This window comes from Macrobrachium rosenbergii, chromosome 13 (genome assembly GCF_040412425.1).
Source record: "Macrobrachium rosenbergii isolate ZJJX-2024 chromosome 13, ASM4041242v1, whole genome shotgun sequence".
NCBI classification, from domain to species: Eukaryota; Metazoa; Arthropoda; class Malacostraca; order Decapoda; family Palaemonidae; genus Macrobrachium; species Macrobrachium rosenbergii.
In genome coordinates, this window is record NC_089753.1 from 20283061 (window position 1) to 20302079 (window position 19019).

General features: G+C 36.1%; 2 protein-coding genes across 13 annotated transcripts in view; one reads left to right on the forward strand and one right to left on the reverse strand.

Annotated features, from left to right (window-relative positions):
- Positions 1 to 249: 249 nt before the first annotated feature.
- On the reverse strand, positions 250 to 13963 carry LOC136844968 (transmembrane protein 41A-A-like). 11 transcript variants are annotated; one of them, XM_067114422.1, is made up of 7 exons: positions 13872 to 13913; positions 12278 to 12354; positions 9599 to 9729; positions 6915 to 7067; positions 3772 to 3936; positions 2105 to 2243; positions 250 to 1968 (listed from the first exon to the last, which is right to left on the reverse strand). In XM_067114422.1, exons 1-7 carry the CDS (start codon positions 13889 to 13891, stop codon positions 1796 to 1798), a joined length of 858 nt encoding a protein of 285 aa, XP_066970523.1. In that variant the 5' UTR covers positions 13892 to 13913; the 3' UTR covers positions 250 to 1795. The 11 variants fall into 11 exon arrangements, with proteins under 11 accessions (XP_066970523.1, XP_066970534.1, XP_066970524.1 ...); XM_067114433.1 differs by having other exon boundaries at positions 9599 to 9726; positions 13813 to 13913; XM_067114423.1 differs by having other exon boundaries at positions 9599 to 9726; positions 13872 to 13906.
- Positions 13964 to 14173: 210 nt separating this feature from the next.
- The window catches only part of LOC136844965 (SH3 domain-containing protein 19-like), a 54016-nt gene continuing 49170 nt past the window's right edge, over positions 14174 to 19019 (forward strand). The window contains exon 1 of one of the 2 annotated variants that reach the window (XM_067114411.1): positions 14174 to 14276. In XM_067114411.1, coding sequence (XP_066970512.1) covers positions 14255 to 14276 — 22 coding nt within the window. In that variant the 5' untranslated portion in view covers positions 14174 to 14254. The remainder of the gene's footprint in view (positions 14277 to 19019) is intronic. The other variant, XM_067114412.1, reaches the window with a different exon arrangement.

Below are 19019 nucleotides of genomic sequence, written 5' to 3' on the forward strand. Positions count from 1 at the left end.
CAAATGTCAGATATCTACTGAACAGAACAGTTTGGGCAGCCAAATTTGTTTACATTTGATGTACAGTACGAAGTCAGTTGCAAGTATGCTTTTGCATTAGGTTACCTCTGGCTTAACTCAGGATTTCATTGCCAATTCTTGCGCACGAAGAACAAATTCTGGTTAACTTTTACTTTAATAACACAACCTGTTCCATGAACACCATGTTTAATGCCAGCCTCCTGGGAATGGTCATTAAAACCAACAAAAGTTGATAAATATTTCAGTAATGGTATATTTGGTATAGGTTTTACTGCAATTTTCTTATCAAGCATATTAACGAGACTTAGGAATACAGTACAGCATAAAATCTCCAATATCGAGTTGTGGTATGAAAGTAAAATAATACACAAAATCTAATCAATGCCTTCAGGTCTATATAAGTCTGAGGACATCAAAATGTGTCACATTATAGTAAGATCATGTGATCTCACCATTTACCTAAACAGTGAGCAAGTCAGATCTTCTCACTACCCAACTATCTTTTGACTTCACATTTTACTTAATAGAGAATTTTACGAGAATGCTTCATAATTTATGCATGTTTGCATTTTGGTAATGGGTTTCTTGCATTCATTTTTCAACAAGAGCCATTCTGACTAACTTTTGTTTATAGGCAAAAAGGTACCCCTGGTTTCCGTACCATTTTACATTCTCAAGGACTGGGGACTGTTTTCTATGGGACTACACAACAGCTCTAAACAATCACAAGATGTGCAACTCCTATTACAGTTAAAAAGACTGCTTTTAGCCTTGTCAACCTTTTCTGTTCAAATTTCCTATACATTTACATTTCAAATAGGATTTTACCCATCGGCTTATGTGCTCATTTAAAGTAAACCAAATTAATGCCCTGTGCAAGCATATAAATATAGCTCATCAAAGCTGGTTTGAGCTGTGTACAGGTTCATCACGTTTCTGATTACAAGGATAAACTGTATCCAACTGCATCTTGCTGCTGAAGGTGGTTCCTCCAAAAAATGGACTGAATTGCCTAAGGCAGCTAAAGGTTCCACAGATCTTGATTTGGCATGTTTACCAAAGGCCTCAGTGAGATGCTCATTGGTTTGAAAGAGGAATAGTAAAATATATTTGATCCTGCTGAGCCACCAAGTTATGTACATGCCACAAGGACTAATGTTCAATAGACCTTATTCATTTTGCCTGAATCTGGGTCTGTTCCCTACTGCCAGAACACAACATGTATTTCTAGGACTTATTTTTCTTGTCCTGTCTCATATTTGTTAGCATCTGACTACTGTTCTTCCCCTACAGCTAATCTCTGCGCAAATTCAAATACAACTTTAGATAACATGAACCAGTCCAAAGAAAGAACTGATGGGCAGAAAATATACTATAGAAACTAGAATCCAGAAGTCCCACATTTTGCCTTGAGCTAACTATATCTGATTAGGCTGTAAACAACAAAGGGAAAAACATTCCAAAGAGTACAATGATTGTATCACTAAAAGCATGGAAGCAAATTAATTTTCATTTACAAATGGAAGAAAGTAATGATATTACCTGAGGTGAATACCAATCAAATTTTGTACGACTGGCAAATAGGAAGATTGAATACATAGTTTATATTGAAAAATATTCTATTAATATCTGTTTGGCAAAGATTCAATATAACCTTTATCAAGTAATTATCACAAAATTTGAAGAATTTTCTTAACTACACAAAAATATAATAAACTTTCTAGTATAATAGTTCAACCAGTTCAACATAAAATTAAAGTACAATTAATTTACATTAGTCACTATGCCGCTGTTTATGTTTACGGGCAAAGTGAGAAAATGTAAACATGACCAGTGCTAGTGTCACCAGTCCCAACATACACCTAGGAGTAAATATATCTTCCATTGACCGAATTTCAGCTAACATCCCTCCAGCTTGAACACATAAAAAGTTGTAAGGTATTAAGCCTGAAAAAAAAGGGTCTTAGGTAAGTGCTAATCCAACATCTATAATGACAACTGGACTTCTGTTAGATATAAATGATCAGAATAAGATTTGGTTATATTCACATTATAAGCTCACACACATGATGTAAAAACTTACCAAAAAAAACAGAGAGTGAGAAAATGGGTAATGGCACATTTACGTATGGGGCACTCACATTCAAGAGCCAGTTGGGAGTCATTGGAAAGACTCTCAGACTAACTAAAAACAGAAATAGCTGATTTTCATTCTCATGAATCTGAAAGGAAATATCACAAAATTATTTTCAATTCACCATTGTATACGCTTCAATTTTGCAACATGTACTGGTGTTCATATAAATTTTGTACCATCTATGGATAAAATGTTGTGGGATCCTAATATGCAAATAATAAATTTGTAAAAGAAAAGTTTTTCCTGCAAACCCTTCACTTAAATATTACTAAATGTATCTTTTGATGTCCCAAGAGTTCCAACACACTCTTGGTCAATGGACAGAAGTGCAACAGTAGCACAGTGCACATGCAACTTGCAGTCTGTTTCTCATCAGTCACCTGCTTTACTTTTTGTGTAATCTGGATATGATGCTGTGAGACTGGTGGGGATGGGAGGTAGGAACTCAATACATCAATGATGTCTTTGTAGGAAAAATCTAATTTGGTAGGTGAAAGGATCAAGCTGCTGAAAGCCCAATGGTGGTCATGGAGACCTGAAAGATCCAGGGCAGCACTTGGAGACTACAATAAGTATACAACAAAGACTGGTATTTTAGAGCATTGTTATAGTATGGATGAGCCTCTTTAGAGTATAAAATAAGATGTTTAATTTATGTATGAGTCAGCTGATTCAGGACTATAAGGACATTTAGGATTTGCAAGAAATAGAAGTTTATTATCAAAGAAGTCTCTATGATGAATAGAAGAAGTTGGAAAATGAGAAGGATGATTTTCCTTAAACCTCACCCAGAAGGTAAAACCTGGCCCACTGCTATTACTAGTCTCAACATGTATGTATCCATTCACCTATGTATTAAGGTTGATAAGTACAAGTAGAAGTTTGCAAATGTAGACTGGTAACTTAAGGTACATGCATCAAAAACTGATTTCATGGCCTTAACTCTTACCCATCACTTCATCATCTGGCACACTGCTGTAAATTCAGGGTAATACTTGCCTAAGTCACAAGGAGACTGCATTCTTCGAGACTTACATCTTGGACCAACACAAAGAAAAAAAGCAACCTGAAATGTCACCTCTGGAATCTCTGGTTCTCCCTTAGTAATAACAGGTTGCTCTCACCAGATACAGAGTGAGGTCCCTACTCATTATCAGCAACAGATACCAAAGAAAGGAAGGTATAGGGGATGTTGCATAATGGCTCTGGTTGATTGGAGTTTGGGTCTTCAACACTAATTTAGCAACAAACAATGAATCCTTATAAGTCAGTCTACAGATGAACTCTCCCAAATAAATCATGAATCTTGCTGACCTGCCCCGGAGATGTAAATGCCAGGAAAACACCATCTATACAGTATGAGACTTCGAGACCAGGGAAAGATCCCAGTTGGATAAACCTCCTCATTTCCACTGATGAACCCTCATTTATACCCCAAGGCTCACTGGTCCTTCTACAGAAGTTGGGTGATATATATACAGTACCAGAAATAACCTGTTTAGTGACTCAGTGCCATTCATTTTAAATAATCTATAATGAAATGGTATACACTGGCTTTTTAAATACAAAGGTATTTGGTGCATTAATACCTAAAAAGGTTTCAAGTAACTTACTTTTTCTTGTAACCACTGTATTTTTGAAGCCAATTTTTTCTGTACTAAGGCTTTCCCGACAAGTCTGGAGAGAAGAAAGCAATTGGATGCACCTATAGCAGTAAGAATGCAGCACAGTGGAAATCCAAGAGGCCACGATCCAAATAATGCACCACCTAGAAGATTCTGTAAAACAAGAAATTATATATAATTACACAACTTATAAAGATGTAAGACATGAAAATCTTAATAATAATTTTCATATATAATGAGTATTTGTGTTAATTTAAGACAGAGTGGTCAAAGTGACTCAGCAATGATCTGATAAACCTGTAACACATTTAAAAAATTACTCATTAATCCAACACAGTTTGCAAACATTACATCTACAACATATCCAGTTGCAAGCATAAACCTTGTGCCAAAATAAACCTTTCATCCTGGACTGTATGATTATTGCACGTCAGTGGAAATATTTACCATCTAGGGTATATGCTCCTCACATTACATGCAAATGCTTCACGTATACTTTCTCTTCACATTTCTTTGGGGAAATTATCACCAATCATTCTTACGTCTAGCACAAGCAAGTCATGAGCACTGCTAACCAATACGAGTTCAAAATTAAATTTTCTGATGGTCTGGTTAAGTGCCTAAATGGACTCATTATTGTGAGACAGAGAGATATCATCCTATGAAAAGTTCAAGTCTGATATGGTGAGGACTACCTTGTCAAGGCTCTCCTATTTTGATGGTACAGCATACAATACATTTTGACGGAGTATTGATAATTCACATCTCTTTCTTTTCTCTCTCTCCAGCCCAGCTGTGGCCTAAAACAGCTGACTAACAACTAGGTAAGTATTCACTGCCTAAGTCAACAGAGATTTAATGGGTGTTATGGGGGACTGAACAGTGGCCATACAGTTTGTATGCTGAATGTGCTATTAGAAATAGGGAGAGATTCTCTTGCTTTTAATGTCCCCCTGCAAAAGCATATAAAACAAGTACTCTTTCTTACAGTTCTAAATAATTTTTACATTCCATGAATATAAACCTCTTATTTTTACTCATCCCTTACAACAAGAGTATGAGATTGTTTTATTCATGAAACAGCTGGTAAGGTAATATGTTACTTGGGGACTGGACTATCTCCCAAGTGAACAATGAGTAAATGGTGATGTGAAACTGACATAAGGGAGATGTGGTTTGATAAAAGACCATCTCCCTTGTCCTATTATTATAAGAAGAATGACCATGAAGTCATGGTAATAGCTCAGGAATTAAGTACAGTATGTCACAAGTTTAAATTATATTTCCACTTCAGTAAACAGAAAATTTAAATGGTGAAGAGAAAAATATGCCCCGACCTCATGAAAATTGAACTTGGCAAGGGTGCAGTTCTATAATGAGTTGCCAGTTTTGCTAGAGATCCTTTAAATCATCACCTTTTTGCAGTATATCTGTAAATCTGATGAGTTTATCTGATCACCAGATCCATTAGCACTGAGTCTGCTATCACCTTTCCCATAAAAGCAGAGAAGTCTGAATTGGTGTGGGGAGAGATGACCCAATTAAACTTGAGCGCCGTATGAAAGCTAAGAATACTGACTCTGGTTCTGGCTAAACTATTTACATATAAAGTCTGAATCTGATCACAGAGAAGGTGGATACCCACTAGTACCAGTTTTTGGGAGGTATAATCTCAGCAGGTAATATGTGCAACTTGCTGCCATTGTTGAAAGAAAGGAGAGGCAGGAGAGAGGATGTCATATGAATAACAACCAAGAATGACATTAAGTCCAAAGTTCAACTAGTTCCTATAGTCCAGTGAATCAGATAATCACTGCCTTTCAAATTGCTGATCCTTACAACATCAAAAATACTAAAGTATTTAGTGTTACTATCAAGGGCACTAATTCTTAAGCAGCTAAAATTTTATGGTCTTACAGTATTCTATGATAGAATGGCTAAGCCTTCAAAAATTCAAATGAAAAGTCTAAGTTAACAGACTTTTACATAAACTTCTGAAAAGTAATAATAACAAACAACTGGCCAAGATGGTAGCTCCTCAGAAGCCTCTGACTGAAGAAATGAGACTGAATACAGCTCCCAAGGAAGAAATGAAAGTTGACCAAAAACCCGCACGAGTCATCACATGGCCCACAGAACACTAAAGACAAACTCATACAGGGATCTAGACTAAAGCTACAGGCAAGTGGCTTTAGGTCACTGACATACATACTGTATATGGTTTCACAAAGTCATTTCCTAGTACCATTTTACTGACATACATACTGTACATGGTTTCACAAAGTCATTCCCTAGTACCAAAAAACAATGTTGAAAGGAGGGCCAACAGACCATGCAAAAGCAGACAAAATTGGAACAGATGTGCCCCAATGCGCAAGAAGGAATCTTTGGTATTTTACTGATAAATGGGTAAACAATTAATCACTTTCAGCAGATCATAATAGCATTCTGAACCATGCAGAACAGATAGAGAAATTAGAGATAGCTTAGTGAAGCAAAGCACAAGTATGCATGACTTACCTGATTTCAATCAAGAAGGGAAGCTTAAAGTTTTAGCCTTACTAAAATATGATGTCATCAGTACAAGAGTACAAGTTTTAGGGAGAAATCATTGGATGAAGTTCTAATATAAACTTTTGCTACACAAAGGAATACTCTTAAAGACATACCACAGTCACTTTAATAATTATTCATTAACAACAATGAGAATGTGGGAGGAATCATAAAAGAAACAAAGAGTACTTGTTAGAAAGCAGCAGTCATGCAGGGTTGTGTGCATCTCGATGATAGCTCATTAGAAGAAGCACCAGCCACATTTAACTTTCCTGAGATATGTCAGTAAAAGCTGGATGCTGGGTTTCTGGTTCCACTCTTATCTATGATCTATGGCACTACCTCTTAAAACAACTAAGCTATAATTACACATCTGAACCTATTTAACTCCTTTGACCTGGGAAGCTGACAAACTGAGTGACATTAGCACTAACATGCATATAAAACTTAAAGTACAGACACTGACATGTAACAAAAATTATTTTTGAATGATTTACATCCTGCTTATGTATTATACTTGCTTTTTCTCTAAATACTCATCACATGCCTTATCACAAACTTTCCATGGCAGTACCTACCAGAAGTGCTGATCCTGGAATTGCAAAAGTTTGTTTATAGATGTAAGCTGATGAAAACAATAGAAGAACATAATACCAGTGGTCAGTTTTATAGGCACTGGATACTCGCACAAGCTCTCTTAGATCCTCAAGAGATTTTGGAAAATGGAGATCCTATGAAAGAAAAAAAAAAACAATGAAACTTAAAGATTTTAAAACCTTAATCCATGCAAAAAATTGATCAAGAATTAAAAAACCTACTTAATTTGTCAATTCAGCAAAGCCATACAGCAAAATTCTTAAATAACATGAAATGAATTATTGTGAAATATGAGACATATTGTATTTGTGCAATAAAAAAAAAATTAAGCAATGCTGGGGACAACTATTTCATGGTATACAAACCATAGTCCCACATACACTCTATGGCTAGTGACAGTTATGAATCAAGCCATTCCCGAAGAATTTTCATAGAAAGCTTCCTGAACACTGAGTTGTGTGCTGCCTGCTGGCTATTTGTGTTTATAAGGAAAGAAATTGTGAGAGCACACTGGAAGCACCCTTAGGATCTTCCAGTAGTTGCCAAATATACTGTAATGTCAACCTTTTAGGTCAGGAGGCATACAAATCATTGTTAAACTTTGATTTGAATGAATGGCACTAACCAACACCACTGCTCATGGTAAGTGTAAAATTTGGTTACCTACACAAGATCAAATGGTTGTTTTATCACTGTTCTAAACCAATGACCACACACTGAGCCTGTGGTCTGCGTGCTGAGGCAAGATCTGTGGAGAGCTGTGGTTGCCCTGAGCTATCAACTCCTTTAGGAGGAATTACCTCTTTCAGGATAGCTAAAGACCAGGGCCATCTCAACGCATGGGCAGGCATGCTGGGCAGTTGCCCGGGGTCCCCACAAGCATAGGGGCCCCATACTAATCTATGCTGAAATGTTTGTTTTTCAACATTGTGTTATAGTGTTCAAACATTTGTGTTAATTAAACTTTGTTGTACAGCATGTTTTTTTTTAATGTTTAAACAATGATTTTGTTGGAAATAACAATACAATAAATATGCTGTGCTGTATGTTTAATTTTACCGACCATTTACATTTTTATTCCTGTGAGTGGCTGCGTAAGTAGGGGCCATCCAGGGCCCTGCTCTACCTGGGGGCCTATAATACTGTTAAGATGGCCTTGCTAAAGACTGAGTCACTGTTGCTTCTGTGGAGGCAGGTCTGGAATCATGTTTTGCATGCTTAATGGGTCCACAACTATGTCTGTTCTTTTGAGGGAGGGTTTCTTAACTTGGGATTAAATAGTCTTCAACAATATGTAATATAATTGTTAGAATAGTAACCTAGTAAGAGAGACTTATAGTTTGTAAACCTTGCCATGGGTGACCAGGAAGTAACCTTATTTGGTCCTTTAGCTAAATCTTTGCAACTGGACACATTAAATCATTCTGTTTTTATTCCGTATGAATTCTGCTTATACCAAGTTATATGTTTGAAAAGTGAATTACAGAGAAGTCTCAGCATGTCTGAAGTAACTACGTACATCTTTAACCTATTTAACCCTAAATGTTCAGAGCTCCAATAAACTGTCTTTTGCAAATAACTTAATTTGCAGTATGTGTGTCCTAAGCCAGTACTGTACTGTCTTAATTAGTTCTCTTTTCTTTTCCCACACTTAACAAGAAGCAAGAAACATTTCCAAGACCTTTCTCTTATATCCAGCCCATCTGGCCCACTGTGTCAGTTGAGAGTTTTGATTTAGTGGTCTAATTCAATTATTTAATAATAATGCAGTTATTAATCAGTGAGAAGTTCTGGACTGAATGCTTATGTGGGTTTCTGGAAAACAAATACTTTCCTCTGTTGGAATGCAAGATTTTTCCTAACTGTAACCAATATGCTGGCTTTTCTCTGCTGAGACCACTTTTTCCATTATTCTCCTCTAAAATGTTATTCTTATCTATTGCTCATTCAGTGATAACATGTCACTTATGTCCATGTTCCTTAAAAATAGGACAAATACCTTACATAACGCACGAAATACCTCAGAATTATTACCAAGTTGTGCTATAACAATTGGCCAATTAAGAAAAATCATGAAGTATCCTCCTGAAAGGATCACTGTAATCACTACGCAAACTTTAAATATCTGTAGCAATGATTATTGGAATAAAAAAACAGTGGCTATAATTCTTTCTATCAACTAAACCAAATGAATAATGACAAACAATGTTGGCACTGAGGGACTCCTACCCCGAATGTCAGAATGTCTCAACTAAAATAAAGACTTTTCGATCTTTCATCTGTACAATGGAATTCAGCACTCAAGACTTCAGTCTTTTTGGTGTTTAGGGTAAAAATAAAATGTGTTTCTCTGTTATGGCACACTGGGATCTAATTGGCACTGATTCTCATGGATTAGCAATAGCTGACTGTAATGATGAATAAACAAAACAGTAAGCATACATACGTATAATTAAATGTACATATCTGGCAGCTTGCAAATATAAGCTATAGTTTACAACTACAAAAAGCATGTTCTTGTGGCAATTAATAAGCAATAATGAATGATAAATGAAAAGGCAACTTACTATCATGAATACTGTAAATATTTCAAATGATTAAAACATACAGTATACTGGTACTGTACAATACAAAAAGAGAGCAAAATACTCGAGACAAAACTCACAGGTGTGTGTCCATTCTTCAGAGGAGGTCTGTAGAAAAACAAACACCAAAGGAAAAACGTTGCAAGCGCAAATGCAATGGGAACCACTAAAAGTCTTGCATATTCCCTACGCTGGATATCGGCCATCTCTGCTGAAAATTAAAAAATCCCTTTGCTTAACATATTTTCTGGATACTTATTTCTTATGCAATCGGACAGCCAATTCCCTTAAAAAAAAACCACATCCAGTTACACACATATAATGACTAATAACAACATGCTTGTATTTAGACTGGGCTGCTGATCTTGGCAGCTCTAAACTAATCGCAGAATTCTGTGTAGCTCCAAAGAGATTGTCAAATCACTGTCAGTTTGACTCATCATCTCTTCTGATAATATGCAACACAAAAGGGCACTGCAAAATTCTGCCACTCAAGTCTTTCCTCTGCTTTCTCTTCCACAAATCTCAAGCCCCAATCTCACTGTTCCAAGTGGAGCCCAGCTGACACTACCACATACTATCCTCCCTGGGGTAGTGTGAAAGTCATGTCTAGGCCTTCTCCATCTCCCTTTCATTACTATCTCATAACCTGTGAAACTTCAAGAATTTTTCTTTTGGTACAATTTATCACACTATCCAGACAACTGACCCTTAATGTTCTTAAAACCTTATTTTCAAATTGACAATTTGACTGGACATTAGTAGTAATGTAATACATTTCAGATCTCACACTGAAATTTACTTTTTCCACCACCTTTCCATTCAATTTTATTCTATATTGCCCTTCTGTGACTAGTGAAGCTGCATTTCCTTATTAGGTAGAGGCAAATTGACTGACTTGGTAACAATCCTTCAAAGTGAACAGGATACCTGGTTTCCCTTCCACAACCAAGGTCATCTCACTGACCTTGAATGATTGTCTAGCATCATCTTGGACCACCTGTCCATCCTTACACACAGTAATGTCTTGTATGGCATTCAGCTTCTGTTGGTATTGTTTTACTCTTTCTTTTCTTGAATGTCAAGCTAATGAGTGCTAGGAGTTTTCAGTTTAAGACAGAGACCACTCTAGAGGACCTGCTTCCTTGTGATAACCTACTGCAGGCATAATTCCACCTGTCTACCAGTTCATGGACAAAAGTAAGCTGTTGTTGCCAGTCTTGATCTGGCAGCAGTTTATTGGCATGGTCCTTGGTATATTTGCTCTGATCTCGTGCCAACTTACAATCATAGATACAATCAGTGGTCGTGAAAAACACTAAAAACTGGGCAAACATCATGACATGATACAGAGCTGTAATAAAATTGGGAGTACAGCATATTTTCAAAGGAAGATTTGATTTTCCTGAGAGGAAATGTAAAACTAAAATGAACAGCAATGTAAAAATACTCATTTCTGGTAAGTAATTCATCACTGTTACTACAGAGGCTATTCTTCATTGGGCGAGTGGGTTCAGTTCTCAGCTAGCACTCTGCTGGCCGCGAGCTCGAATCTCCGACCGGCCAATGAAGAATCAGAGGAATTTATTTCTGGTGATAGAAATTCATTTCTCGGTATAATGTGGTTCGGATTCTGCAATAAGCTGTAGGTCCCATTGCTAGGTAACCAATTGGTTCTTAGCCACGTAAAATAAATCTAATCCTTCGGGCCAGCCCTAGGAGAGCTGTTAATCAGCTCAGTGGTCTGGTTAAACTAAGATATACTTTTTTTTGCAGAGGCTATTGTATACTCATTACATTGTAGTGACAGTTATCCCTTTTGCAAAGTAGAAAAAAGAAAGGCACACGTACTGAACACCAATAAATGTGTATCATAAAGAAGATACAACATACAGTTTTATTATGAATTATTTCATCCAGAACAATAGCTGTAATCAAATTTGAATTACAATAATGACCCAGAGCATTCTGTCTTCTATATAAGGTGGAAACTGGTGAACAAAAATTCTGAATGCACTTTGGCAGCTAGAGGGAAAGAGACCAGTCCAAGCAGATGAAAAGTAAGGGGAGAAAAGCAGGGCACCTAAGGCCAAATAACAACTAAACCCAGCTAAAATACTGCCTACAGCAATCAGAAAAGTTGATGCATGAAAATTCTTTGTTACTCAGTTAAAGATAGGAAACCTGCACTAACTATACATGTTCAATTTGGAATAATATATGCACTTATAATACAGTGTATAGAGTAGTTACCTAGCTACGCATGAATGAATTTGAGAATGTATGATGGAGAATATTTAATCAATAATTATCTGGACTCAAGAGACATAGTTGTATAAAACCTGGCTTAAATATGAAAAATAATGCAACCACACTTAAAAACAAACAAGTACAGTAATTGTAATATAAATATCAGAGAACCCAGGTAGCAGAGGAATAAATATTGAGGTTACTGAGTTCAAGATTAACGTTTGGGGTGACATGTATAATATTTAAAGTAGTACATTATTACCGTATCTGAGAGTCATTTATATTTAAATCTGGAATAAAAAGTGGCATAAGAAGATGAAGTTAGATAGCTCAGCAATAAAAGTGCAAACAGAGCATATGAAAATTAAAGGAAGCAATGTATATCTGGACTCTCAGGAAAAATTGCAAACATCTTTCAGCACTGTTTATAGTGCACTACGGTCAGCACAATAAACAATAAAGTAAGCTGAACTTTTGCACAAATGCAGTGATTTACCTCAAACAATTACCTGATAATAATCTGGCCCTTGATGGAATACAAAGTTTGAACCTAGTAATCAGAGAGCTGGGGCATTGTACCCAACATCTATAAAATGAAGTATTTAGATTATAAGAGAGGAAAAGAGTGAACATTTTTTTTCACTGGAGGAGTATGGGCTTCAGATTTTGAAAAAAAAAAAAAAAATACAGTACTACCAATTTACAAATGTAACAGATGTCCCAACCAATAGGGTATATACCATTTTCCAGATTACTGTATTATCAAAAGATCCATTACTAGTGGTAACAAATGTCCATTTGATGAGTGAATATCTGTATAGGAAGATATTAAATATGTTTGTTCATATTCATGTAATTTCCAGATTAAACTACAGTACTTTTATCAAGGGTTACCATATTACTTACTGAGGCCACTGCATGGCTAGTTTAAATTGTGGTTAAGTTAATAACATTTAAACCTCCATGTGAAAAGTAAAACAACTCTGAACTCTGGTGTACCAATTAAACAACAGAATATTAAATATGTTGTGTAATAATGTGTATAATAAGGTGTAACAATGTTGAGTATAGATGAATATAAACTAATGGTAAAAGATATTAAATTACATGCTAGAAGTAGGACCTCTAAATTTGCAACAAGGTAATTAAAAAGATACTTGGATATCCTCAAGCACAAAATATATGTATAAAAAAACTACCACAATGTATGGCCAAGTTATTGAAAATAAGTTGTAAATGGTCCATAAAATGGACTTTGCTAGATGAGCCTGAACCAGTGAGGGTCAATAAATATACTCTTAAGTATAAACTTGAAAACTGATGGTGTGAGGTCAACAAACTAGGCAAATAATGATACCATATTTATTCTGGATGGGAAAAACAAAGGAAACCCAACTTTTTTCGTTTAAAAATATATATGCCAAACAATGATAGGGTTAGCTCTAATAGGCATCCTGCCCATTTCAGAGAACAAACAATTGGATTTCAAAGTAAAATGGGTTAGGCTAAGTGTTAGTCACTGGTGAAGCAAAACTCCACAGCCTACTTCATAAATGGTCAGTCTACATACTGTATAGTCACCAGTGTTTTCCTTTAACCTACCTTTAGTTACTGAACTGGCATGTAATTGTTAGCTCACCCATTCTATGCTCAGTCTGAGCCTGAATGCCATAGAATGAACTTTAGACTTCGTTTTACAGTACTGGCACCGGAATCATTGATAAGGAATCTGACATTACGAAGATAAAGTGATTAACAGATAAAAACGCCAAAATGTCAAGAGCCTCCGACACCCGTACAAAACATTTGGAAATCTACATCCTGGCCCAAATAATTGTAACACTGTATCCTGTCTGTTAACTGATTATGTCTTAAAAATTACTATTTGTAAGCTAGTCTACTGATTCCGTAACTTAGCCAGCTCTGTGGATATTAGTGCGAGTGTGCATTGCTCAGCAGAAATCGTGTTGATGTAGCAGTAAAACCATAAAACTTTCCCTTATGTAATACTTGCGAAGTGTAATAGAGGGTTTTCACTACTTGCCATTATGTTAGAATAAAAATAAAGGGCCAGAGAATTCTCCGGACTTTAATAATTACTACCTCTGTCGAGAGGGACGCATTAATAGCGAAATCGTTCGTAAATCGGTGTCTGTATCAGCTGATATTTAGTAAACAATGGTGTTTCATCTTTTAAATCTAGACTGTCGCATTAAGTTATCATTCTGTCGTAAAAATCTAATTAGGCTGGAGAAAGTTATTATAAACTGCAAAGTGCTAATTTATTTATTGGAAAATGTGAAGATTCTTCCTTTAAATAGTAGTTTTAGTAAAATAGAGCAAATGTATCCCTTGATTTTCTACTATGAATGACCAATGATAATTATCCCGCGTAAAGCCTGCGTTGTGATTGGCCAATGCTTTCTCCCTCCCACCAATGGCGTCTAGTTTAAGTCGTGACGTCACGAAGGAAGTGGGTTGTGATCATGGACGATCTTCTGACAGGAGGTAATATAATGAACTTTTGTTAATAGAGATGTCTCTTAATGGGCGCGAGACTGGTTTATCATTATTTAAGGGACTATATATTGGCTGTATAGTATATATATGACTGTATATCATTGTTTAATGGGCTATATATTGTCTTGGCATGACAGTCAGGTCGAACCCAAGGTTGTATTTGACGCAATAGGCTACGATGCCGTAACAAATCTTGGCATTTAATCACTCACTGTATCGTTTATTTTTGCCCTTAAATGTTGCTTCGGTTGAAGTACAGTTTGAAATACAGATTGAGTAAGAAATCTTTGGTCCAGAGCTCAAGCTCTATCCGTAGCAACGTTCTAGGCTCATGGAAATTCGGTCTGTAGGTTAGAGTGGTCCTACTCTATTTCAGGATCTCTGGGCACATGATCTGGATTTCGGAAATGATACCAACCAAGGTCAGGCTGCCCAGTGCAAGGTAAAGGTCATTTGACCCAGTCGGACCTGTAGGTAATGTGCAATACCCGTCCACAGTGATCTGTTCGTCATTCTTGTGAGAAATGGTGTTCCAGATTGGTCTTGCGAGTTGGAGATTGCAAGTAGGTTAGTCTTTCCTGGCCTGGGCCTCGAATACTGTGCGCGATTTTGCTGCTGTTGCGTTATCTGTCTTTCTCCAAGGCTGGGATGCAGTATATATGTAGTTTACCCCATGATTAGAGAGTTCAGTTAAGGCTACAATGCAATTGTAGATTTGGTAGAACTATAGCAGGTCTACGCCATGAGATGACACTGTAACTTGACTTTTTCTACAGTTTTTTGGTTGCTAATTATGAATTTACCTTTCATTTTTGGCGCTTGAGTCTAATTAACCTGTAATTAACCCCCAAAAGCCAATCCAGCAAGGGGTTTCCATACACAATCTTCACAAGACAGAGCACGGGTACGTCTGTTTCAAACAGTTCATATCCCGTCCGGCAAGTGCAATAACTTGTTAACATTATTTTTACCCAACCCCTGGGCCAGTGCTAAACACGGCGAAGGACATTTCCATTTTCACATGAGACAACAAACAGATGCACCGCCTTGTAATCATAACCCCAAAAGTGTAGAAAAAAACCAGTTGATGGTGGTAAAAACGGGTGAAAATGGACCTAATATATAGAATTACTTATAGATTTTGCTTGCTTGTCTGGATGTTTACGGGCTGAGCTTCCGTACTGGATAGATGAATATATGGGAATTTGGCAGTCTTATTTTCTGAACTAGGACGCAGTGCTGGTTGCTGATGTGGTGGTTAGTGTCGTGGCATCCTACTCAGATGTCAAGGGTTCGCAACTACCCTGGGGCAATGAAAAATCACTTCCTTTGTATTACAGTCATTTACTGCTGCACTGCAGTGTTGTATTACAGTCAGGATAAATGTAAAGGAGATGGCCACAAGAAAATATAATCTATTAATGTAATTTCTTGACTGGAAATTATAGTAAAGGGTGTATATAATGCAGTATAAGTGAGATCATTAGAGAAGTTTACCAAGATAATGTATATTTGCCATTTATTGTTTTATGTTTTTCCTTTCATCCCTGGGGGTTGGTACTAAACGTTGTGCCCTGCTGAGCTTCCACCGTGTTTAGTACCAGCCTCTCAGGGACGAAGATAGAAACATAAACGAAAGGAGGTAAAATTCTCAAATGATCTCACCTGTGCCTTATTTTATATACCCTTTTCTTTATTGTTTAGTAAAAAAAATTACATTTGTAAATGATATCTTTATGCAGCCATCTACATTACATTTAGGCTACCACAGTCAATACTGCTGCAGTGTTGGAGCTTTTGTGGGCAGTTGCAGCCAAAAGCTGCCTGACATGCCCGAGTAACCATGAGGTAGGCTAGTGCAGAACAAACCAAGGAACATTCTAACATTTAACTTTAGGTTAACTTGGATTTCTCTCAAGTTTTCGTGGGTATAGTGTGTTTATCATCTTGATGAAATACTGTACCAGGAAGGGATGCTTTTGTTATTGAACGTGGCCGTCAAGTTATCTTATGCAAATTTGTTTATAAATTGTCAGTAGAAATAAATATAACTATAATATTTTGATATGCATTTAATATTTTCAATAAAAATAAATATGAAATGCAAATAAACTAAAGAGATTTATGGATATTTTGTTGAGAAACATTATAATCGGACTTTCCAAACAGCTTCACTTACCTCTTGTAGATTAAAATTTTTCTCTTATTGTAATTTAAAGGGTTTGTGTAATGTCTAGTTACAGTAAGAATTTTCTTAAGAAAGACTATATCAGTTAGTCAAACTGTTAGAGTTATACCAACAAATTAGCTGTTGTTGAGTCACTATGTATCAATTTTCCATGGAGACATGGTTCTCAGCCTGGTTGTGAAACGTGACATTATATCTTTATTCTTGTGTATAGTAGTAATTTATTATATCAGGAATGCTAGAACGAAAATTGTGCTCTCCACTGAGGAATTCTTTATTTTTTCTGATAGAGATAATTAGTACTGTCTAGTGGTTAATTTCTGAAATGCTGTCAGTGGTGCTGTACTATTTACAGTTTGAAAAGTAATGGCTTATTGTATGTATTAGGACATTATTGTAATAAAAATTATCACTATTGTTGCTCTTCTTGGGTCCAATCACAAATTTTTAGGCTATTCTGGAAGAACTCAACATTTTCATAATGAATTTTAAATAAAAATTTAGTGAAAAGTTAGGGTTAATTGCAGCACACTGAGGTCCTGTGCATTAGGTAGTACAGTAATGCTTTTAATATTTCAATTTCTTATATTTTGAGGCAATGACAGGGCATAGGCCTACATGTCAATTTCATATATTCTGAGGCATGACAGGGCATAGGCCTACATGTCAATTTCTTATATTCTGAGGCATGACAGGGCATAGGCCTACATGTCAGTTTCTCATTTTCTGAGGCATGACAGGGCATAGGCCTGCACATCAAATTCTTATTCAGTATTTTGAGACCGACAAGGCATAGGCCTACACATCAGTTTATTATTGCAAATGGTTTTCTGCCTGTATCTGTTGGAAATACAGTAGCATTTAATTAATATAAGTAGTAGCTTCACCCTCACGATATATAATTTACATGCATATGGTGAAATGTACCAGTATAAGCATTTTCATATACAGACACATACATGTGTACTGTAATTGCGTCGATGGCCATAGTAAATGTAATGCTACTTATACCACAGAAAATAAAAGTAAAATTTCCGGGAATGTAGCTGATAGAACACATACAAGTAGACCAATGACCAATCATAGGGCTGTCTCAGCCTTACACACAATTATCAAAATGTTCTCAATGAATTATACAGAAAATATATTTACAAAAGGGATAAATTATATTAGTACTCTGATGGGTAAATATAAGACTGTTGTATCATTTCTATGACAATGAAGGCTATGGTAGGAATGCATTATAAGGTACTTAATGAAATAAGAAAAAAATAAATGAATGCTGAAAAAGTTATTTATGAGATGATCCAAACCATTCTGCAAGTAGCCCGTGAATCATTTGATTTTTGGGGGGACCATTCTTGTAGATTATCCTGTTGGACAAAAGGATACATAAGAATCAGTAAATCTCTCTCTCTCTCTCTCTCTCTCTGTTGTTAGGAGAATTAACAATAGTAGGCAGATAATTCTTTGCACTAGTATGTATTTTATGAATAAGTCTATGTTTATTTGCAATGTTAGGTCACCATATGAAAAATTTTTGAAGACACTACAGACACCATAACATCAGCAGCAAAACCAAGAGTAACCATAACAAGAACCACAATAAAAGTGCCGAATATAAGATAGGTCTATAATCCAAACGTCATAAGCTACACAAACCGACAAAAAGACATAGGACATTATAGGCCTACATTATTTTTATGATCATTTTATTTCGAAAGGAGATAATGACCTTAAGAAAATTCTCAACAAATTACATTCAATATCACTCGTATAGCCTATCATATTCTGGTTTTGGAGAGTGCAGTCATCCCACCAAATTTGTAAACGATTGCAATGAAATCGATTTTATGACTATTAAAATGTAGTAAAATTTCCTAAAATCAGTATGAAATACCATGCATAGCTCTGAGACAATCTTGATGTTTAAATTTAGGATGGTGAACAGGCTTGACAATATCAGATGGTAATTATCATTGTCCTGTAATTCAAGTGCACTGATTTGAACACAGACATTCCCTGAGTCACCTCCATATTCAGGTGAACCTCATTTATGAAAAACAACATTGCAGCATTGTGGAACACTCCTGACTTCATTCATGTTTTCCTATTTATTTTACTATTGTTTGGGAGATGTGTATAATGATTTTATCTCAGGGGGTAATATAACATTTCCTTTTGATAATCAGCGGGTAATGTAACATTTTGTTTTGATAATCAGCAGAACTTATTTCAGTTTGGTAAAAAAAAACCATTGCTAAATCAATGAAGATGAAAAGAACCACAGATTAACCAACATTTTGAAACCATTGCCAGCCAGTCAACTTCAAGGAATGTCATGACATTAGCAGTAGGTGGGGCTTAGCTGCAGAGCGGTGGATTTTGCTATAGTGTGCATCTTTTGGCACATGATCTACAGCTGACATCCTCTAGATCTGTAGTAAGGGGTTGAACAGAGGAAGTAATTTTGTCAATTTTTGCACTTAGTGTCACCTCTTTATTATATTAAAACTAACTAATTTCTTTAACCCAAAAAATTT